This window comes from Eretmochelys imbricata, chromosome 13 (assembly GCF_965152235.1).
Source record: "Eretmochelys imbricata isolate rEreImb1 chromosome 13, rEreImb1.hap1, whole genome shotgun sequence".
Classification (NCBI taxonomy): Eukaryota; Metazoa; Chordata; order Testudines; family Cheloniidae; genus Eretmochelys; species Eretmochelys imbricata.
In genome coordinates this window covers 42,990,892-43,015,690 of record NC_135584.1, presented here as the reverse complement: position 1 = coordinate 43,015,690, position 24,799 = coordinate 42,990,892, and the positions used below count along the sequence as shown (strand labels likewise).

Below are 24,799 nucleotides of genomic sequence, written 5' to 3'. Positions count from 1 at the left end.
AATTACTCTGTGCCCAGGTCATTGTGATTTTGGTTTTGTCTCATTGCTAAATAAACTGTTTGTCTCTCCCTAAAACAGAAATGATTGCCTTTAACTATCCAGTACTCTCTCCTTTTCTCTGTGTCTGTCTTTTTATCTCAGTGTCTCAGCTGTCTTTCCTTCCATACTCTCTCTCTCTGTTTAGGTTGGGCACTCTGATGGTATATAACTGGTATATTTTTTGTGGCAGATGCTGTGCTGGGTGAATTGATCCAGTCCAATAAACCCAAAGTGTCTAGAGGAGAAGGGGACAATGTGACACTCAGCTTTTCTTACAATACCAGCTATTCTGATGTCTCTCTCTACTGGTAACATCAGTTTCCTGACCAAGGCCCGCAGTATGGTCTCCGAATAGGTGCCAAGGCATACAGCTCTGTCCGGGATTTTGCAGAGTTTGCCAAGAAGAGATTTATTCCCCAGGCTGATGACACTTCTACAGTTGTGACTATCACAGCCCTGGAGCTGGCAGACACAGCGGTGTATCTCTGCGCCCTGCAGAGGGCACAGTGACAGAGCCTCATCCCAGTGCTGTGCAAAAACCCTCCCTTCCCTCACATTAAATTGTCCCCTGTATCTTTTCTCTCTCATCTGTAAACTCTTTGAGGTGGGATAGCATTAATAGGTTGCACAGGATCTAGTACAATGGGGCCCCACCCCAGGTCTGTCTCCTCCTGCTGTCTCTTGTCTTTTACTTAGATAGTGAGATCTTGGGGCAGGGACTCTTTTGTTTTATATTTGTACAGCACCTGGCACCATGGGGTGTTGGTCCATGACTGGAGGGTTCTACACACCCTCCTACTCAGTAATGGAACCCTTCACTGGGAGCAGCGGGACAATAACTCTCTTTTACAGAGAAGAGCTGTCAGCAGATCTATCACTGACCAGGAGCTAGGAACAGATAAGGAAGGGAAATACTGGGGGAAACACTTGGGAAATCTGTCTATGCCATAGAAGTGAGAAAGTTAAAATAACTCTCAGCTTGGATGAAGTTTGTAAGAGACCCTAGGAAGAAGACCCTGGCAGAAAATTATAAACCTTCATAAAATCATAGAATATCAGGGTTGGAAGGGACCTCAGGAGGTCATCTAGTCCAACCCCCTGCTCAAAGCAGGACCAATCTCCAACTAAATCATCCCAGCCAGGGCTTTGTCAAGCCTGACCTTAAAAATATCTAAGGAAGGAGATTCCACCACCTCCCTAGGTAACGCATTTCAGTGTTTCACCACCCTCCTAGTGAAAAAGTTTTTTCCTAGTATCCAACCTAAACCTCCCCGACTGTTTCATGGAGAAGCAGACCCTGTCCTGAGCCATTACGATCCTCAAAAACTGAAATAATTGTGGAAAGGATGTTTAAAGGGAGCCTAAGGCAATGTGTGTTAGGCACATTTGAAAAACCCACTAGGAACCTGGTTGTATCTTTAGGTGCCTAAAAATCTTTGAAAATCTGACCCTAAATGACCACAGTCTTGTCTAAGGTCAAATGGGGAATCTGTGATAGAACAGGGAACAATCCAGATCTCCAACGTCTCAGGCTAGTCTAGTGCACTCTGTGACAGCAAATTCCTGCATTTTGGGGAGTTCATACTGTATTAAATGTATGCATCACAGTGGGCCAGGGATTGTATGCAATTCCATGGGGAAGAGAGACCACAGCTCCCCCAAGACCAGAGAAATATGTGGGTATGGGGAGGTGATGAGGCAAATGCCCTCAGCTTCTAATACATCCCAGTTGGCACAACCCCCTGGGGAGACATGCACATACTGATCCAAACTGGATGCTGTGCAGACCACCGCACAAAGAATGGATTTCTGAATAAAAACTGACTCAGGGCCTTTTTTCCAGATCCAGCAAATGGACAGGCCCTTCTGTCCATGGGGAGACCCACTCCTTAGGGAAAGATTAGACAGAATGAACCACCAGAGTCATATCTATATCTATATATCTATATTTATAGACAGATATAGATATATATGGGGGGGGATCTGATATACTTATTAGCTTGTGTGCAGGTTCTCTAATTGCTGTTAATACATTTTCTCTGTATTGCTTTTACCTTAAGAATAAAGTGTGCTTGCTTAGAAAAAAGCAGTGTGGTAATTTTAGAGTATGGGAAATTACCTTAGAAGACAAAGCAAAGCAGAGGTGCTGGCCTGCTTGGGCAGCCTGTGTAACTGGGGACATCACAGTGTAGGCAGGGAGCTGCGCCGCCTGGAAATACCCTGGTGAGGAGAAAGGGGGAGACGCTTTTCTCTGAGAAAGAGAAGGAACAGCTGTGGAACCAGAAGCTGGAGAGGGGTGCCAGGAACATGGAGGGGGAATATAGGTGCAATTGCCCAGAACTGTGACTCTGTTCACCAACCTCCCTCTCTGAGGAGGATAGCCTAGGATTCACAAGGGGCCTAAGGGAGTTAGGCACCCGAGTCCCATTGAAGCTTTTACAGCAGGCAGGTTTTGAAAGATGAGTGGAAAATATGGGTAGAAGAATGTTTTAAGAAGTGCTACATTCTCAATTTCATCCAAGCACCTTAGCTCTGCAATCACTTTCACGAAACATCTAAAGGCTGTATGTACAGCTTCTCTGGGAAGACACCATCCATAATCGATGCCACCAGAAAATAATTTGCTTTTCCCCATGAGTGGGCTGAGAATGCTTTTCTTGCTCCCCCTCCCCTTTTCTACAAGAGGGCGTGGCGGAGCAACACATCCAATAATATTATCTTGGTTTATACAATTACTTTAGTTCCAGCAGGTGACAGGAAGGCCTGAACAGAAAGAGCAGGTTCCTTATTTATAACATGAACAGTTACTTAAAATGAGAAGCAGCAGGAAGTAATTGCAAGTAATTGCAGAGCCTAAGCATCAGTGAAGATAATCAGAAGCTATAAAATGATCTGTTTGAATCTACATCTCCATCTTATTCTACTGGTGTCAGGTGAGAGCCATTTTCATTTGGAAGTAGATGTATAAATATTGAGAACCACAACTTTTACAGCATTAGTAAGTAAAATGCAATCTCTAAAAAACCCACAAAAAACATATGGGGATTTTATGTAATTATTTTGACAAACACTGGAATTGTATTAAAATCAAGTTTTCACTCATCAGGTGTGCTTTGATAGATAGATAGATAGATAGATAGATAGATAGATAGATAGATATTGCAGAAAGGAGGATGAATAAAAATCAAATCCTTAAAATCAAAATAAAAATCAAGACTTTTTCCCCCTTTGCATGTGTTGTTGAAAGTTTTTCTGTGTCCCAGTCACTTCCGGAGCTGAGAATCTGCGCTGGACACAATGCAACTTAACAATGTAAGTCTCCACGACAGACAGAAGCCCCTACCTGTTTTGGTACAGTCAGTATCTGAGCCAACCTCCCCAGGACGTACTGGCATCTTTCATGTCTGCTGATGAGAACAAATTTGCCCCTGGGAAATTCTCAGCAGTTTTGTACTTGGAGGATAACAATTATTTTATTAATAAAATGCATCTGACCTTGGAAATTGAAGAGGCGTCTCTCCAGGACTCCTTTGTGAACTTCTGTGTTATCAGACCCACTGTGGAGTAGGGTAATATCAGTAACTGTACAAAAAGTGAAAGGTTGCTCAGGGCAACATAGTGTGGAAGGCACTGTGTTTGTCTGCTTGACAACTTATTTGTCTAAGTTTGGTTCCATGGCCCCCCTATGGGTGGATCTTGTATATTTGCATGGGAATTTTTTTTCTCTTTTGATTTAAACAAATTACCTCTGCCATTTGAATCACTGAAGCCTTTAAGTGCTATAAGAACATAAGAAAGGCCATACTGGGTCAGACAAATGGTCCATCTAGCCCTGTATCCTGTCTTCTGACAGTGGCGATGCCAAGTGCTAGAGGGAATGAACAGAACAGGGAATCATCAGGTGTTCCACCTCCTGTCACCCATTCCCAGCCTCTGGCAAACAGAGGCTAGGGACGCCATCCCTGCCCATCCTGGCTGATAGCCATCGATGGACCTGTCCTCCATGAATTTATCTAGTTCTCTTTTGAAGCCTGTTATAATCTTGGCCTTCACAACATCCTCTGGCAAGGAGTTCCACAGTATGCAACTGTATTTTCACTTTCAATCATATTTCTTTCTGCTATCACTTCATTTGTTGCTCATTGTTTACTACTCTAAATGCTCCTAGATTCTTAGGACCCAATCCAGAGAAACACGTGGGCACTTACTTTACTTTTGCTGAAATCAATGGGCTACACACTTTGCTTAAAATTAAACGTGTTTAAAGGCTTTGCTATGTCAGGATTTCAGTTTGAAATGCTTAAGATATAAATGATTATTAATTATTGCCTCACTGCTTATGAGTCTGTCTCTCTCATACCGAAGTTGCATCTTTAATTATCTTTCTAGAAACTGTCTCTTTCTTTCCTTCACTCTGCCTTTCTCTGTCTGTGTAACTCTCCTTCTGCCTCGGTTCCTCTGCTCTGTCTGTTTCAGAAATGTGCACTCAGACTATCTATCTATCTATCTATGAACCCGACGTGTCTGTCACAGAAGGAGGCGCTGTGGCACTCAGCTGCTCCTACAGCACCGGCTATAGCGGTGTCTCTCTCCACTGGTACCGCCAGAGCCCCAGCCAAGCCCCGCAGGACATTCTCCGGGGAGGCGCGAAGGGAAGCACCATCAGTGACCACGCAGATTTTGCCCAGAGGAGGTTCATTTCTGAAGCTAAAGCCACTGCTACAGTTCTGACCATCGCAGGCCTGGAGCTGGCGGACGGAGCTGTGTATTATTGTGCCTTGAATGAGACACAGTGAGAGAGTCCCCGGAGACAGCTGCACAAAACCCTCCCACATCCCTCACTTGCGTTCTTCCCCATCTGTCTCGGCTGTTGAGTTTGAAAAATCTTTGATGCAGGGTCCCTGCCTGACAGGGCCAGCCCAGATCTCAGTTTTATTGTCTAGGTGCCATCACCATGACCGTCAATTTCCAACTGTGTGCAAGGAAATACTTGTTCTCAGCGTTTTAATCTGATTTCGGGTTTTGAACACCAGATTTCCATTAAAAATGAGCACGGACGGATATAACAGATTTTAAAAACCAGAAGGCACCTGTCTGATTATCTGGGCTGACTCCTGCATAGCAGAGGTCAGAGAATGTCATTCCGTAATTCCCACTTTCAGGAGAACATTTTCAAAACTACCTTTTCAAAATGGGGCTGTGTCCTACCTCACTTAGGTGCTCTTGAAAAATTTACCATAAGCCCATAACTTCAATCTAAGTTACTTTTTTGACCCCCATCACCTGAGCACCTTACTGCCTTCGATTTATTTTATTTTCACAACACTTCTGTGATATAGGGCAGGGCCACGATCTCCATTTCAGGGATGAGGACCTGAATCGCAGAGAAGCCAACAAGTCACCCACCCAACCTCACACAGAATCTCCCAGATTCTAGGCTCCAGGCCTAACCACTTGCCCATCTTTGCTCTCAAACCTTCTTATCAAACTTGTCTTTGAGCTACAATATATGCAGAGGAGCAACTTCTCCCCCCGCCCTCCCTGGCACAGCTGAGAGGTGGGAGAGGGGAGGGCAGTAGCAGCTGCTGTTAGAGTAGCAATACCTGGCTGTAGGTTAAAAAATACCTACTCTTCATTTCAGTAGTTCTCCTAATACTGTATTCTTTAATGAGCCACTCGTAATTATGGTTAGGATTTTCAAATGAGTTAAGCACTCAGTTTCCTTTGAAAATTCCAGTGAAATTCAACTCCCTTAGGCTCTTTTGAATATCCCAGCCCTACTCACGAGCCAAGAAACATAACAAACACAGAGTATTCGAACAAGCCTGAAGTCTGTACACCAGGAGGATTTTGAATAATAACTGTATTGGCGTCAATGGCCCAGATCCCCAGGTCGTGACTCAACGGGCTTAATTTTGCTTCACTCTGGAGAAAGAACCCTAGGCAAATTTTTTCTCTGGGCTGTGAGCAGGGAGGGCCCTGCCCAGATCTGTGGCAATGGGATCAATGTGTAATCCCGTGTGTGTGTGTGTGTGTGTTAACATTTGAAAAAAAAAGTAAAAACCTGCTCGACTTTGTGATTCTTGCTGAGTTATCCTCTCCGAAGTACTAAGAAGAACAAGTTGCTCCTTCTACTGAGCTGCGAAAGAGATCTGGAGGTCAGAAAGGTGACACGTGACAGGAACAAGCCAAAGCCACAGCGGGTGGGGTAAATACTATCGGAGGGTATTAGCTGTGTTCCATGGTGAGAGAAACAGGCTTCAACTGGGGTCTATAGGAGAGGACTAAATGGAGCTCTTGCCACAGATTTAATGTCTCTGACTTGATTCTGTGAGAGAAACTTCACCATAAGATTCTGTTCTATTCAGGTTCCTGTATTGCATCCATCATTGTGGTGGCTTGGAGCGCCTGAAGATCTGGAAACAATATATTTAACCATGAATGCTCCAGAAATCCTGATCTGGACAGTAACAGCATTCCTTTCTTTGAGTAAGTGTCAGCTAAAGGGGGAAATGAATATTACAGCTTCTGTTACCCAGTGGATTTGAATAGGCGTGGGCAGCGGGGGGAGGGGGGGCAACTGGAAGACAGGATTTCGGGATTCTGTTCACAACTCAGGGAGGAGGGGGGGTGTCTAGTGAGTTAAAGGAGTGGGTCTGGCCTGGTTTCTAGTCCCACCTCTGGGAGAGGAATAGAGTCCAGAGGTTGAAAGCAGTTAGACTGAGAATCAGGATTCCTGGGTCCTATTCCCAGCCCTGCGTGGGAATCAGGGTCTATGGTTACAGCATGTACGATTAGGACTCAGGACTCCTGGGTTCCAGTCTCAACTTCACTGCTGCCTTACTAGAAGCTGGGCAAACCAATCCTGTATTCTACGCCTGAGTGGGTCTCTTTGTACAAGATGCGCATAAATAGCCTTTCAATTTCTGGGAGGCCGTGAGTCCTCAAGGGACTCTGTTCTCCTCTCACGAGAGTGCCTGTCGATGTGCAACAATTTTACATGCTTAATTAGAGTGAACTTTTTTCTGCATCTCTTTCCTTCCCTGCAGGTTTCAGCCAGGGACAAGGCAGTGTCACCCAAACACAAGGACAGCTGGTAAAGTGGGGGGGGGGGGGGGCAGACTGTCACCCTGGAGTGTACTTTCTCCACTGGATATCAGTATTATTACTTATTTTGGTACAGACAGCGACGATCAGGGAGAATGGATTTCCTCTTCCGAATAGATGAGAGTAACGATGAAAAGAATGGAGCCGGGAGACGGTTTTCTGCACAATTCAGGAAATCCTCAAAATTCTTCAGTTTAACCATTAAAGAGCTAAAGCCGACGGACTCAGCGATGTATTTCTGTGCTCTCGTGGAAGACACTATGAGGCTTTTAATAGGGAGACCTGTACAAAAACCCACCCCCTTGGCTTTCTTATCATGAGAAACACAACTGTAGAGGTGTATCCCCAGGCCACAGACAGATGGTTACACCAGGTGATAGGGCTGGTATAAACCACACGACCTGACACCTGTGAAGACTTATGGGCCTCATTCACCATTTTATTACTTCAGATTAATGCCAGTTTACCCACAGTGGGTCTGCTCCCAGCTGCGGTGAATCACTGTGGGTCAAATGGAGTCAACTGGGCCAGGTCCACCACAGGTATCAATCAGCTGTAATTCCATTGGGGCGGGATTTCCCCAGATGGGGTAAACCAGCATGGGTTCAATTGGATAGGTACACAAAGGCACAAAATACGGAAGCATGCAGACATACACGCATGCACATGCAAACACAGACATAGAGACATACAAAAAGATATCCACACCGACAAAACCAGTACGCACAACACAGAACTTAAGTCTTCCCACAATGTCTTTAATTTGCGTCTCCCTGAGTAGCAACAAGAAGGACAATAAACATGAAAATGAATAAGAAACCCATCTTCCAGGAAGTGCAGTGGAAGGAATTTGCCCCACGAGTTCTCACTGGCGCTTCAGGGGCAGAACCCAGCACGTTTCCTGTGTCTGTTATGCATTTCCCAAACCCCTCCCTCTTCTGCTAGGCTGGTCTCGTAGTAACCGCTCCCAGCCCTTGTTCCGAGAAGTTGCCTTTAAGATTCTTCTCTCCGCGACCTCTCAGCTCGTCCGGCTGCCGCTGTCTGAGGCACCATGGAGACGCGTTTCATTCTCAGCCTTTGGGTCTTTAACCAACTAGGTATCCGGGTGCTGTTTTTTGGAAGAAGCTTCATGGAATTAGGCTCCCAACTCCCGTTCTACCCAGAACCCGAACCCTGATTCTAACCCTGACCCAGATCCGAAAGCCCCGGTTATCCTTAACCCGAACCCTGATCCTAACCCTGCAATAATGACATTATTGCTGGCAAACATATTAATGCCCCATACCAATGATATCTGCGAGCGTCAAGAGATCTGAAAATTCCCTAAAGGAGCTGGAAACCCCCCATTTTACAGCAAGGGAAACTGAGGAATACATTATCCATCGTCACACACTCAGAGTATGTGGCAGAGCAGGTCTCTGAGTCCCAGAGCAGACCCTCGTCCACAAGTCCCTCCCCCTCCCTTAACAACGCTAATATAAAAAGAAAAGGAGTACTTGTGGCACCTTAGAGACTAACCAATTTATTTGAGCATGAGCTTTCGTGAGCTGTAGCTCACGAAAGCTCATGCTCAAATAAATTGGTTAGTCTCTAAGGTGCCACAAGTACTCCTTTTCTTTTTGCGAATACAGACTAACACGGCTGTTACTCTGAAACCTGTCAACAACGCTAATATGTCAGCTGCAGGCTGACCTGAACTTACTCTGTTTCCTGGATCTGCGGTGAGTTACCCGAACTCCTCCCTCTTTCTCTCCGTTGGTTTATAATTAATTTTACACAGTTGTAGCTGCCCTCACAGACGTGACATTTATATTCCTCTCAGGCAGCGGCAATAGCTGGGAGTTTGAAACTTGGTGGATAGAGAAGATACTATGGAGAAGTGTTTTATTCTCAGCATTTCTATATTCAACCTCCTAGGTAACTGGGCTGGGATTTCAAGGAAACTAGACACGCAGTTCCCATTGACCCCTAACCCTAACCCTCTACTTAACCCGTGCCTGAACTGTAACCAAAACGGAAATACTGGAGCCTGACAGTTCACCCTCACCATAACCCTAAACCCTTGTTCATACCCTCTTCTTAAACCTAAAGTTAAACCCCCAACCCTTCTCCTGCCCATGACATTAATGCCTATTGAGTTAGGCGACTAAATCCCTTAGACTTCCTTCAAATTCCCTTAAACTGCAATGCAGGTGGAATCATATCCAGGGCTCAGCTACAGGTGAAATGACCTCGAATGTGTTCGTCTTCTTGCAGGTGCTGCGCTGGGCGACTCTGTCCAGTCCAAGGAACCCGAAGTCTCTGGATCAGCTGGAGGTTCTGTGACACTCAGCTGTTCTTACACCACCAGCGGTAGCTATGCCTATCTCTACTGGTACCGTCAGTATCCGAACCAGGCCCCGCAGTACCTTCTCTGGAGAGGAGCGAAGTCAGCCAGCCATCTCAGTGATACCGCAGATTTCGCCAAGGAGAGGTTTTCTTCCCAGGCTGATGACAGCTCCACCGTTCTGAACATCACAGCCCTGGAGCTGGCGGACAGCGCGGTGTATTACTGCGCCCTGAGTCTGGCACAGTGACAGAGCCACACAGGAGAGCCGAACAAAAACCCTCCCTTCCCAGCTGCAGATAATGCTGTGCACATTGAGGTTGGAAGCGGAGCCCCTCCGGAGTTTTGCTGCACTGTTAAAAACACACATTCTGGCTCGGACGTGGTGCTGTCAGATTACTCCTTCCTAATCTCTCCAAAGCGCCAAATTCTTATTCAAACAGCTGCATTAAACCAGTGGCTTCCATATGAGGAGAGATGAATAAAACCGGGACTTTTCAGCTTTGAAAAGAGACGACTACGGGGGGATATGATAAAGGTGTATAAAATCTCTACTGGTGTGGATAAAGTAAAGAGGGAAGTGTTATTTATTCTTCTCTTAACACAAGAACCAGGGGTCACCCAATGAAATCAATAGGCAGCAGATTTAAAACAAATAAAAGGAAATATTTCTCCCTGCAATCAACCTGTGGAACGGTTAATGTCAGAGGATGTTGTGAAGGTCACGACTATAACGGGGTTCAAAAAGGAACTAGATAAATTCATAGAGGATAGGTTCATCAATGGCTATTAGCCAGGATGGGCAGGGATGGTGTCCCTAACCTGTTTGCTAGAAGCTGGGAATGAGCAACTGGGGATGGATCACTTGACGATTCCCTGTTCTGTTTATTCCCTCTGGGGCACCTGGCACTGGCCACTGTTGGAAGACAGGATACTGGGCTAGACGGACCTTTTGTCTGCCCCAGTATGGCCATTCCTATGTTCTTATGGTTCTCAACCTTTCCAGGCTATTCGTACCCCTTTCAGGAGTCTGATTTATCTTGCGTACCCCAAGTTATACCTCACTTAAAAATGACTTTATAAGAAAATCAGACATAAAATAGAAGCTTCACAGCCCACTATTACTGAAAAAATTCTTTTTATTTTTACCATTAATTATAAAATCAATCAATTGGAAATATCGCACTTACATGTCAGTGTATAGAATATAAAGCAGTATAAACAAGTCATTGTTTGCACAGTATGCATCCGATGAAGTGAGCTGTAGCTCACGAAAGCTCATGCTCAAATAAATTGGTTAGTCTCTAAGGTGCCACAAGTACTTCTTTTCTTTTTGCGAATACAGACTAACATGGCTGTTACTCTGAAACCTGTCAGTTTGTACTGACTTTGCTAGTTCTTTTTACGCAGCCTTTTGTAAAATTAGGCTAATATCTAGATGAATTGATGTACCCCCCAGGAAGACCTCTGCCCTGGTTGAGAACAAGTGCATTGAAATACCACCACTAGAGAATATAAATGGCAGGGGTCTAGTCAATAAACTTATTTAAAGTATTTTCTCACCCTCTGTTGGTGTTCTTAGTAATACAATAAATCATGTAAAAAAAGGGAATTTGTTGCAAAATGGTGGTTAAAATTGATGGGTAAAATAATTACAGTAAAATATGTCTTTGTAAATGCGGGTAATGTAAACAAATCATTGGCTCCTAATGTTCCAGAACTAAATCACTGTTCAACCATCAGACAAGGGTCAGCTTTGATGTCATTTGTTAGAAAACCCTCATTGCCTCGCATTTCTTTTCAATAATCCATATGATCAAAACAATGCCTTCCAGGTATATTGTGAAAGCAGCTGAATGGTCTGTTGAAAAGTGTGAATACTTATTGTTGTTTGAAATCACTTTATGTTTAATTTCATAATTTCTATCCAGGGAACAACAATGGCTGAAGAAGAAAAGGCCATATAAAATAAAATAATTATTTCAAGAACGATGTCCGAAACATTCAAAGAAGACAGAAAGTTAGATGTCTAGTTCGCATTGCTCCTTGGACAATCTCAGACTTCATTCAACCAAAAAAAAACAAAAAAAAAACGAAACAGTAATATGACCCCCTCCCAGTAACTGCTAATCACCCCAAGATATTTATCCTCACAATCACCCTGGGAGATGGAGAAATATAACAATATCTACTTTACATGTAGGGAAACTGCGGCACAGAGACATTAAGTGGCTTGCTCCAGGGCAAACAGGCAGCCGGTGGCAGAGGCGGGAACTGAATCCAGGTGTCCCCAGTCCCAGACCAGAAACTGACTCACAAACCCTCCTTCTTCCTTGAACCACCCAGAGATTTCAACTGCATTCACAAACTTGCCTTCTTTCCTGAACCGCCCAGCGATTTCAGCCGCAGACTAACCTGAACACGGCTTGTTTCCTGTGTCTGCTACGAGCTCCCCAAACTCCTCCCTCTCCCACTCGGCGGGTTTCTGATTAACCGTCCCCGGTCCGAGCTGCCTTCAGGGGACGTGAAAATTTAGATTTATTTTGTAGCGGCAGCAATATCTGGGAGGTAGAAATTTGGTGGTTGTAGGAGGAGACACTATGGAGACGTGGATTATTCTCGGTTTTTGGATAGTGAATCTCCTAGGTAACCGGGCACGAATTTTCAGAGAATTCTACGGGAATTAACACTCCTTGCGTATTAAACTCTAAGCACAATCGCAAACTGTCCAGTATAGATCCCCCTAACCTTAGCCCTTGCCCTAAACGCTAACCCTTTTCTCCTTTGTCACCCCTAACCCTACCCTTAGTTCCTTTGGCGTTGTTTGGCGCACAACGCCCCTATTCCGCATTCCTTTGAATTTCCCCACCCTCAAACTGCCATGCATTTGGAACCGTTTCCATGGGTCAAGTGCAATTGAAAGTGCCTCCCGGACCTTGATTGCAGGTGCTGCCCTGTGCGACTCGGTCCGATCCAAGGAACCCGAAGTGTCTGGGTCAGTAGGTGACACACAGCTGTTCCTACGATACCAGTGACACTGCGGGCGTCTCTCGCTTTTGGTACCGCCGGTTTCCTAGCCGAGCCCCTCAGTACATTCTGCAGCGAGGAATAAAGACACACAACGCTTACAGCGACACTGCAGATTTCGCCAAGGAGAGATTTTCCTCTCAGGCCGACAAGAGCTCAACAGAATTGAAAGTCACAGCGCTGGAGGTGGCGGACAAAGCGGTGTGTTACTGCGCCCTGCAGCGCCCACGGTGAAAGAATCTCACAGCAGGGCTGTTCAAAACCTCTCCCAGCCTTGCTGCAGGGGCTGTTACAGACATTAAAACGGGGAGCAGCGCATTGAAAGAGAGTATCTGCATTGCAAAGATAGAACTTCCCTTAACAGTTACATATTTATTTTGAGAGCTAATTTAAATGTCGCCCTGGGATAATATAATGGGCCTGACATTTATTTAGGAAATTATTAACACAGCTTTGCCTAGTTTAGGAGATTATTTATATCTTTGAAGTGGGGGGGGGGAGAAGGAATCATTTGTAGTAAAAAAGGGTTACAATTTTGAGTGAAATATAGACAAAATGAACTACTGTTGGAAATACAAATTCAGGTAAAATGTGAATTAAAAATGTCATTGAAAAGGGATAATAGACTGTTAAATAGCTCGTTAGGTTAACACTATACCGCCCTTTTGGTGAAATGGGGGTAACATATGCAAATTGAAATATGGGGAAATAGAAATACCGATTTTTGGGTAGCGGGCTCCAGCTGCTGTTACCAGCTCCCCAGCGGTCACATCAATACGCCTATCGCAGAGACCTTGACATTTTGGTCGGATTTGTTTGGAAACTATTTAATTGCAATTCAATTTTCCCAAGAGTATAGGTCGAGAGCCCTGAACTCTAAGCTTGTCGTAGGTGGTAAAATCATGACTAAGCATCGCCCTCTGCTGGTGGAAAATAGAAACACAGGTTGTCATAAGAAACCTTTCCATGCTAGACTATAGATCTTCGCTTTAACTCAGGCTGTCGGCAAAGGCAGAAAACGAAAGACGAAAATAATTTAAACAATTATTTTAAGAGTTCTGGCCGGGCGTTTCAAAGGAGGGTAACAGAGTTGGGCGCCTCATCCCGTTACATTTTTCTTCTGATAACCCCGGACACTATTGCTGGTGACATGTTCATCCCCCAGCCCAATGATACCTGAGCGTGTCATGAAATATCAACAGTCCCTATATGAGTTAGAAGAAACCCCTCGCTTTTTTACATCTAGGGAAACAGAGGCATGGAGCATTTCCCACCGTCACACACACAGTCTGTGGCAGAGCAGGTCTCTGAATCCCAGAGCAGACCTTCGTCCACAAGCCCATCCCCCTCCCCTTAACAACACTAATATGTCAGCTGCAGGCTGACCTCAACCCAGTGCATCTGCGGTGAGTTCCCCAACTCCTCCCTCTTCCTCTCCGTTAGTTTCTAATGAATTTCCACAGTTGTGTAGCTGCTCTCACAGACGTGCAGTTTATGTTCCTCTGACACAGCGGCAATAGCTTTGAGTTTGAAACTTGGGCGGTATAGATAGAAGATACTATGGAGACGTGTTTTATTTTCAGCATTTGGATATTCAATTTCCTTGGTAACTGGGCTGGGATTTCAAAGAAGCCTAAGGGAACCGGACACTCGATTCCCATTGAACCATGAACCGATCTCTATACTTAAGGGTTACCCTAGACTGTAACCAAAACGCGAATGCTACAACCTGACCCTCACCATAACCCTACATCCTTATTCTTACCCTCGCCTTAATCCTAACGGTAAACGCTAACCCTGCCCCTGCTCATAACGGCCAATCCTATGGAGTGAGGCGCCTAAAGACTTCATTGAAATTCCCTTAAACTGCAATGCAGGTGGAATCATTTCCACGGCTCAGCTACAGGTGAAATGTTGTCCATGAATCTATTTGTCTTTTTTGCAGGTGCTGCGCTCGGTAACTCGGTTCAGTCCAACGAACCCGAAGTGTCTGGATCAGCTGGAGGTTCTGTGACACTCAGCTGTTCTTACACCACCAGCGATAGCTATGCCTATCTCTACTGGTACCGTCAGTACCCGAACCAGACCCCGCAGTACATTCTCTGGAGAGGAGCGAAGTCCATCAGCGGCCAAAGCAACACTGCAAATTTCGCCCAGAAGAGGTTTTCTTCCCAGGCTGATGACAGCTCCACCGTTCTGAACATCACAGCCCTGGAGCTGGCGGACAGCGCGGTGTATCTCTGCGCCCTGCGTCTGGCACAGTGACAGAGCCACACAGGAGAGCCGTACAAAAACCCTCCCTTCCCAGCTGCAGATAATGCTGTGCACATTGAGGTTGGAAGCGGAGCCCCTCCGGAGTTTTGCTGCACTGTTAAAAACACACATTCTGGCTCGGATGTGGTGCTGTCAGATTACTCCTTCTTAATCTCTCCAAAGCGCCAAATTCTTATTCAAACAGCTGCATTAAACCAGTGGCTTCCATATGAGGAGAGATGAATAAAACCGGGACTTTTCAGCTTGGAAAAGAGACGACTACGGGGTGATATGTTAGAGGTGTATAAAATTTCTACTGGTGTGGATAAAGTAAATAGGGAAGTGTTCTTTATTCTTCTCTTAATACAAGAACTAGGGGTTACCGAATGAAATTAATGGGCAGCAGGTTTAAAGCGAACAAAAGGAAATATTTCTTCATGCAATGCACAGTCAACCCGTGGAGCTCTTTGCCAGAGGATGTTGTGAAGGCCAACACTATAACAGGGTTAAAAAAATAACTAGATAAGGAGGATAGGTTCACCAATGACTATTAGCCAGGATGGGCAGGGATGGTGTCCTTAGCCTGTATTTGCCAAAAGCTGGGAATGAGCAACTGGGGATGGATCACTTGATGATTCCCTGCTCTGTTCATTCCCTCTGGGGCACCTGGCATTGGCCACTGTCAGGAGACAGGATATTGGGCTAGATGGACCTTTGGTCTGACCCAGTATGTCCGTTCCTATGTTCTTATGGTTCTCAACCTTTCCAGACTGTAGTTACCCCTTTCAGGAATCTGACTTGTCTTGCGTACTTCAAGTTATACCTCACTTAAAAAAACTACTTTCTTAGAAAAATCAGACATAAAATAGAAGCTTCACAGCCCACTATTACTGAAAAAAATCTTTTTATTTTTACCATTAATTATAAAAAATCAATTGGAATATAAATATCCCACGTACCTGTCAGTGTATAGAATATAAAGCAGTATAAACAAGTCATTGTCTGTATGAAATTTTAAGTTTGTACTGACTTCGCTAATGCTTTTTACGTAGCCTGTTGTAAAAGTAGGCAAATCTCTAGATGAGTTGCTGTACGCCCTGGAAGATCTCTGCGTATCTGGGGGAGTACCCCTGGCTGAGAACGACTGCATTAAAATGCCACCACTGGAGAATATAAATGGCAGGGGTTTAGTCAAGAAACTTATTTAAAGTATTTTCTCATCATTTATTGAGGTTCTTTGTAATATAATAAATAATGTGAATATGCTAATTTGTTGCAAAATGGAGGTTTAAAATGGTCAGTAAAATAATTGTAGTAAAATAGCTCTTTGTAAATGCGTATAAGGGAAATAAATCATTGGGTCCTCCTGTTCTGGAATTAAATCACTGTTCAAGCATCAGACAAGGTTCTGTTTTTATGTCATTTGTTAGAAAACCCTTATTCCCTCGCATTTCTTTTCAATAATCCATATGATTAAAATAATGCCTTCCAGGTATATTGTGTAAGCAGCTGCATGCTCTGTTGAAAAGTATGAATATTTTTTTTTTTGAAATCCCTCTGTGTACCCTTCATTTTAATTTTTAGCGAGGGGGAACAACAGTAGCTGTAGAAGAAAAGGCCAAATAAGAATTTTGTTTGAAAACTGAAAGGACACTCTCAGAGTTAGATGTTTAGCTTTCCTTGCTCCGTGGACAAGGCCAAATTTCATTGAATTGCAAAAAATCGACGTAGTTATATAACCAGTAACTACTGAGCATCGCAAGATATTGATCTTAATAAACCCCCTGGGAACTGGAGGAATATTGCAATTTCTATTTTACATATAGGGAAACTGAGGCATAGAGCGATTAACTGCCTTGTCCAAGGGCAAACAGCGAGCCGGGTCTGAGTTGGGAACCGAACTCAGATGTCCTCAGTACCAGCCCAGAAACTGACTCACAAACCCTCCTTCTTCCCTGAGCCGCCCCGCGATTTCAGCTGCAGACTAACCTGAACACGGCTTGTTTCCTGTGTCTGTTACGAGCCCCCTGAACTCCTCCCTCTCGGCTGGTTACTGACTAATCTTCACCGGTCCGAGCTGCCTTGAGGGGACGTGAAGGTCAGATTCATTCTGTCGCAAGAGCAATATCTGAGAGTAGGAGCTTGGTGGCTGCAGGAGACACCGTGGAGACGCGGGTTATTCTCGGTTTTTGGATAGTGAATCTCCTAGGTAACCAGGCACGAATTGTCAGAGGATTCTACCGGAATCAGACACTCATTGCGCAGGAAACCAGAAGCATAATCTTAAACCGTCCAGCACAGATTCGACTTCCTTAACTTTAGCCTTTACCTTAAACCTTTTCTCCACTGTCACCCCAAACCCTAACCCTTAACTCCTCTGTCGTTAGGTGCACAATTCCCTTACATTCCTTTGAAATTCACTCCTTTACCTGCAGTGGGTTTCCATGGGTCAAGTGCAATTGAAAGTGCGTCCCTGAGCTTGATGCTCTTGCTGCAGGTGCTGCGCTGGGCGACTCGGTCCGATCCGAGGAACCCGAAGTGTCTGGGTCAGTAGGTGACACTCAGCTCTTCCTCCAACACCAGTGACACTGCTGGCCTCGCTCTCTTTTGGTACCGCCGGTTTCCCAGCCGAGCCCGTCAGTGCACTCCCCGGAGAGGAACAAGACAGCGCTTCCAGCGATGCGGCAGATTTCTCCCAGGAGAGATTTTCCTCTCAGGCCGACGAGAGCTCCACAGAATTGAACGTCGCAGCCCTGGAGCTGGCGGACACAGCGGTGTGTCCCTGCGCCCTGCAGCGCCCACAGTGAGAGAGCCACGGAGCAGAGCCCTCCCTTCCTCACAGCAAAACCCTCCTTTCCTCACAGCGGAAAGCGTTGCAGACATTACAGCTGGGGGCAGTGCTCTGAAGGGGACTGTTTACACTGTTTTAAAATGCGCCTTATAGGTCTTAAAAGTCGTTTCTCAGCTACAGCGGGGGCACGTATTGGCCAGGTGTGGTAAAAATGTTTATCCAATGTGGCAAAATGTGGGCTAAAAGTCTGACAATGATTATGCTGTTAAAATTACCCCTTTGAGGTAAAAACGAGAGTAAAATATGTGAAACATGGTGAAAATTAATGGACCCCCGGCGGGGGTGCTTCCTCGAGCGGATTCAGTATTGGAGTCTAAGGCAAACTCGCATGTTGTGCTGATTTGCTGGGGTCTCTCTTTCCCGTGCATCATTTTTGAAAGACCCACTCGATTAAAGCCATGCTCTGTAGGCTGAGTGGTGAACGCTTGGAAGAGCAGCGTCACCTACTGGTAAAAAATATAGATACATGTTGATTTTTGGCACCTTAGAGACTAACCAATTTATTTGAGCATGAGCTTTCGTGAGCTACAGCTCACTTCATCAGATGCATGCAGTGGAAACTGCAGCAGACTTTATCTGTTTCCACGGTATGCATCTGATGAAGTGAGCTGTAGCTCACGAAAGCTCATGCTCAAATAAATTGGTTAGTCTCTAAGGTGCCACAAGTACTCCTTTTCTTTTTGCGAATACAGACTAACACGGCTGTTACTCTGAAACATGTTGATTTTTGAAAACGCTTCCCTGTTGTTTTAGTATTTTAGGTTTTAATCAGTGACAGCAAAGAGAGGGGACGAAAGAAAAGAAAAGAAAGTAATTCTGCTAAGAATTTTAGCTGGGATTCCCAAGGCCCAGCTACCTCTGAATTCATGCTGTTCAAATCCCACTCTACATTTTTAATGAACTTTTCTGTGGCATTTTCTATGGAATTATATCCCTCTACAGTTGCACATAAGCGCCTGAAAACTGATTATCCTCAGAAATCACATGTGATTTAGAGACGTTATTTGACCCCCTTCCCCCCATGATGTAAGTGAGGAGTTAAAATTACTTGCCATGGGTTAGCAAGAGAATCCAGTTATGGAATCTGAAGTGAACCCAGGTGTCCCGAGTTTAAATCCAGGGGCGTTCACATCTAGGTTAACTCTTTCCTTCAAGGTAGGTTGCCATTCCCACGCCTGCTTCAACAGGAGGTTCACCGACACAGGAAACACACTGAGTTCAGGTCGAGAGTTCCCCAAACTCCTCCTATTTCCTCTCAAGGCTGCTTGTTTGTTTTTATTTTTTTATTACAGTTCCCCAAATGTAGCTGCCTTCGGAGACGTTCAGTTCAGATTTCTCTTCTCAGCAGCATCGGAGAGCCTCAGACTGGGTGGCTGTGGGAGACATCATGGGGACATGTTTTATCCTTAGCATTTGGATAATAAACCACCTAGGTGAATAGACGGAGATTTTCAAAGGCGTGTGGGGAAGTTAGACGCACATTGGAACACAGCTTTTACATTTTCCCTATAAACCCTAACCCTTTCCATGACTCCTAACCCTAAGGTTTAACCTAAGCCCTACCATTATCCTTATGCTCAAACTGAACCCTGAAATGTAACCGAACCGTATCCTGCATTCGCCTGGATTTGGGAGCCTAGCTCCGTGAGAACTCGCAGCCTTAAACTGCAATGCATCCAGGAGGGTCTCTCTGTCTCAAGTGCAGTTTAAATTACGCCCTTGAATGTGATGGTCCTGTTGCAGGTGCGGTGCTGAGCGACTCGGTTCCGTCCAAGGAAACCCAGGTGTCCGGAGCTGAAGGCGACACTCCTCTGTTCTTACGCTGCTAGCTGTACTGGGTCCGTCTGTCTCCACTGGTACCGCCAGTTTCCGAATCAAGGTCTGCAGTATATTGTCTGGAGAGAACCAAGGATGCCAGAGCTTTCAGTGACACCGCAGATTTCTCCCAGGGGAGGTTTTCCTCCCAGGAGAGGTTTTCTTCCCAGGCTGATGACAGCTCCACAGCTCTGAACATCGCAGCCCTGGAGGTGGCGGACGGAGCGGTGTATCTCTGCGCCCTGGGTCTGGCACAGTGACGGAGCCACATATCGGAGACGTGCAAAAACCCTCCTGTCCTTGCTGCAGCTGAGGTTAGGCGCCCCCTGAAGCGGGAAGCAGCTCCCCGCTCAGAACATGTCACAACATTACAGCAGAGACTTTTGGGGAGGGATTGTGTTGGTTTGATGTGACCCCTTCCAAAAAAACCCCAAACGGAAACCCTTAGTCCTAGATTATAACGCCAATAAGGGACCACACTGATCACCTAGATCCATCTCTCTCTCCCTCCCTGAGCAGATGATTCAGTTCCTTGCCTAGACTGGGATACCCTCAGCAAGCCAGACAGCCCAAGAGGCCAGATTCCTGCGTCTTGCTTTCTCTCCAGAGGGAAAGACCAGCGTAATTGTTACAGTTACAAGTTACCAGGCAGCTGTTTCTAAGCCAGCACATGTAGTTCTAGGGTGAAAGCATTACAGAGAAAAAAACATGAGAACAATCAAATAACCTAGCGGCATGCTAAAAGGCTCATCAGGAGTCGCCCCGATTCCAACCTAGGTATCAGCCCTTCTAAACCCACAACTGGGTTTTCCCACGTGGGTCATAACTATTTCTGAATTCTGATCCAGAACCAGAACATATAATCTAGTCTTTCCTTTATACAGCTTGGGCCTTGACTCTTGCCTACATGTAATAAGTGATAAGAACATAAGAACGGCCATTCTGGGTCAGAACAAAGGTCCATCTCGCCCAGTGTCCTGTCTTCTGACACTGGCCAAAGCCAGGTGCCCCAGAGGGAATGAACATGACAGGGAATCATCCAGTGATCCATCCCCTGTCACTCATTCCCAGTTTATGACCGACAGAAGCTCAGGACACCATCCCTGCCCATCCTGGCTAATAGCTCACCAGACACAGGCCAACTCCTCAGGCTACAGCTTCAAAAGGCTGGGTTTCTGCTGAGGAATTTGCATTCGCTTCTCCCTAGATGTTGCCCAGACAAACACTCAACATCATTTGTTCCCAAAGTCCTTTTTGGTCCTGCACTTTTTGTCAGTGTAGACCTTTGAATGCCCAGGTCCCACATCACATCTCTCCCCTAGAGAGGTTACATACAATCGTGGCCCACAATAATTCATAAAATTTCCATTTCATACAATGGACCCCCCACAGATACTTAAACATAATACACTAAGGGTTTTCAAGGATATTGAAGGAATTTGCCATATCTATCACAACACAGGCCATGGGACTTCCCTAAATTAATTCCTGTTTTTGCAACCACACATCTTTACACGGGATGGGCGGGGGGACGACGACGGGGGGAAATCCCACCTTGATTTAAAAGTTGCAACACTTCCTAAATTGTTCCAGTGGCTAATTGCCTTCAGTGTCGAAAATATAATTAAGGGAACCTTCTTCTCACCACCAGATGATGCAGAGACAGTATAAACACACATTGTAATTTGAAATCCTTCCATACACCCTTATTTTCAGTATTTAATCGGCAGACAATAAAAGCAATTTAAAATAATTCTTCCAAGAATTTTTTTCTGGGAATCTCAAAGAAGACTAATGGAGTTGGGGTCGAAAATCCCATTAAATTTCTCCTTTGAAAATCCCACACTGCATTCCTACTAAAGCTATGTGAGTACTAATGTGATCCCAATTACAATATAATTGGAGTGACTCCAGATATTTATACTCAAAACTGACCTAGAGAAATATGATGATTGCCATGCAGAGAAACTGAGGCACAGAGCTATTAAATGGCTCGTCCAAGGTCACACAAGGAATCTGTGGCACAGCCGGAAACCAGGCCTAGCACCAGCGTTCTAACTAACCGCAAACCCAACCTTCCCTCGCTAGCTATGTCAGCTACAGACCAAACTGAACCCAGCGTGTTTCAAGGCCCGAACCCCTCCCTCTTCCTTTGGGCTGGTTCCTGATGAACCTTCCCTACCTGCAGCTGCTTTCAGAGGCGTGGAGTTAATTTTTCTGTGAGCAACAACAGCTGAGAACGTCAAATTCGGTGGCTAGAAGAGAAATCATGGAGGCGCGTTTCATTATCAGCATTTGGCTGCTTATTCACCTAGGTAAGCAGTCCGGGTTTTTTCAGCGCATCCTCAGGAAACCAGGTGCCCAACACTCACTCAACTCTAATTCTCAAACTTTTCCTAACCCAGACACTAACTATAAACCGCTACCCTAACACTAAACCCTAACCCCCCTGGACGCCTCTGACGTGCCCGCCTAAAGTGCAGCACACCTGAAACCCTTTCCGTGGCCCAAGTGCAATTAACTTGCTGTACTTGGATTTAAACCTCGTGTTACAGGTGCGGCGCTGGATGACTCGGTCGAGTCCAAGGATCCCCAAGTGTTTGGAGCAGAAGGAGACTCTGACCCTCAGCTGCGCTTACACTACCAGCTATCCCGGTTCCCTCTCTCTCTACTGGTACCGCCAGTGTCCCAACCAAGCCCCGCAGTACATTTTCCAGAGAGGCGCGAAGGGAAGCAGGTACCAGCGCACTGCAGGTTTCGCCCAGCAGAGGTTTTCTTCCCAGGCTGCTGACAGCTCCACAGTTCTGGACATCACAGCCCTGGAGCCGGCAGACTCAGCGGTGTCTCTCCGCACCCTGCAGAGGACACAGGGAGAGAACCACATCGCAGAGCTGTACAAAAACCCTTCCAGCCTTACTGCAGCTGAAGTTAGGCACACACACACACTCTGAGGCTGGAAGCAGCAGCCCTTGGCAGATCTGTTGTACAGTTAAGAAACTCATCATTAGGAATAGTTTTGGTGGTGTCAAGGTATTCCTTCTGATTCCTCCCAAAAGCAATTTCCTGTGCAAACATGAGAGTGTAAGAAAATGGCCATCCTGGCTCAGACCAAAGGCCCATCTAGCCCAGTATCCTGTCTTCCAACAGTGGCCAATGCCAGGAGCCACAGAGGGAATGAACAGAACAGGTCATCATCAAGTGATCCATTCCCTGTTGCCCATTTTCAGCTTCTGACAAACAGAGGGTAGGGACACCATCCCTGCCCAGCCTGGCTAATAGCTATTGATGGGCCTATCTGCCATTAACTCATCTAGTTCTTTTTTGAACCCTGTTATAGTCTTGGCCTTCACAACATCCTCTGGCAAGGAATTCCATAGGTTGATTGTGCTTTGTGTGAATGAGTTCTTGTGTTATGAGAAGGGGTAAATAACACTTCCTTCTTTACTTTTTCCTCACCAGTCATGATTTTATAGACCTCTATCATATCCCCCCTGAGTCGTCTCTTTCCCAAGCTGAAAGACTTATTAATCTCTCCTCATACGGAAGCTGTTCCATACCCCTAATTGTTTTTGTTGCCATTTTCTGAACCTTTTCCAATTCCAATATATCTTTTCTGAGATGGGGCGATCACATCTGCACACAGTATTCAAGATGAGGGCATACCATGGATTTATATAGAGGCAACATGATATTTTATCTTATGATTAGTCCCTTCCTTAATGATTCTCAGCATTCTGTTCGCTTTTCTCGACTGCTGCTGCACCTTGAATGGATGTTTTCAGGGAAATATCCACAGTGACTCCAAGAGCTCTTTCTTGAGTGGTAAGAACGAATTTAGACCCCATCATTGTATATGTATAGTTGGGATTATGTTTTCCAATGTGCATCACTTTGCATTTATCAACATTGAATTTCATCTGCCATTTTGTTGCCCAGTCACCCAGTTTTGAGAGATCCTTTTTAGCTCTTCACAGTCTGCCTGGGAGTTAACTATCTTGAGTAGGTTTCAGAGTAACAGCCGTGTTAGTCTGTCTTTGCAAAAAGAAAAGGAGTACTTGTGGCACCTTAGAGACTAACCAATTTATTTGAGCATGAGCTTTCCTGAGCTACAGCTCACTTCATCTTGAGTAGTTTTGTATCATCTGCAAATTTTGCCACCTCACTGTTTACCCCTTTTTCCAGATCATTTATGAATATGTTGAATAGGACTGGTCCAAGTACAGACCCCTGGGGGACACCACTATTTACCTCTCTCTCCATTCTGAAAAATGCCCATTTATTCATACCTTTTGTTTCCTATCTTTTAACCAGTTACCTATCAATGAGAGAACCTTCCCTCTTATCCCATGACAGCTTATTTTGCTTAAGAGTCCTTACTGAGGGACCTTGTCAAAGGCTTTCTGAAAATCTAAGTACACTATATCCACTTTTTCTAAAAACGTGGCTGGGAATTTCAAAGGAACCTAAGAAGGAAAGGAATACTAGTGGCACCTTAGAGACTAACCAATTTATTTGAGCATAAGCTTTCGTGAGCTCACGTGTAGCTCACAAAAGCTTATGCTCAAATAAATTGGTTAGTCTCTAAGGTGCCACAAGTACTCCTTTTCTTTTTGCGAATACAGACTAACAAGGCTGCTACTCTGAAACCTGTCAAAAGGAACCTAAGGGATTTAGGCACCTCTCTCTGTGTGTGTCTGAATTTCTGCTTTGAAATTTCCAAATTTCATTGTTAAGAGTCTGCTTACTTGTATGGTCTTCTTCCAAATGATATCGGAGCGCCTCAAGATATTTATCCTCATGGTTCCCCAATCAGGGAGAGAAACAAGACCATCTCTCTTGCAGAGGTAGGGAAAGGGAGTTACAGAGATATTCATTGTTTAGTCCAAGGTCATAGAGGGGGGCCATAGCAGATCTGGGAACCGAAGCCACTGCCAGGTCTCCTGTATCCCACCCGGAGCCTTAACAACCGGTTCATTCTTCTCACCTCAATTTCACGACTTTTGTCAGCTGCAGACTGAGCAGAACTCACCGCGTTTCCTGTGTCTGTTCAGAGTTTCCCAAACCTCCTGCCTCCCCCACTAGGCCTGTTTCTGATGAACCTTCCTCAGTTGTAGCTGCCTGCAGAGCCCTGAAGTTTAGAGTCCTCTTAGGAGCGGTATCTGGAGCGTCCCATTTAGTCACAATAGGAAAAAAAGTCATGGAGCAGTATTATATATTCAGCATTTGGCTATTTGATCGTCTAGGTAAACAGACTGGAGGTTAAAAGTCCTACTACCATTCAACCCTATATGAAACCCTGACTGTCCACCTGACTCTAAACCCTACTGCTAACCCTAAATCTAATGGCAATGACAAACCCTTTTCCTTTAGTCTAGCCCTAA

At 45.2% G+C, this 24,799-nt stretch overlaps 2 gene segments (V, D, J or C); both read left to right on the top strand.

Annotated features, from left to right (window-relative positions):
• Positions 1-8,953: 8,953 nt before the first annotated feature.
• Positions 8,954-12,733, top strand: LOC144273295 (immunoglobulin lambda variable 2-8-like). The segment is given in 3 exon segments: positions 8,954-9,063; positions 9,403-9,718; positions 12,550-12,733. Coding segments are annotated over 3 exon segments (546 nt in total).
• A 1,246-nt stretch (positions 12,734-13,979) lies between these two features.
• On the top strand, positions 13,980-14,933 carry LOC144273722 (immunoglobulin lambda variable 2-23-like). The segment is given in 2 exon segments: positions 13,980-14,105; positions 14,445-14,933. Coding segments are annotated over 2 exon segments (366 nt in total).
• Positions 14,934-24,799: the final 9,866 nt, after the last annotated feature.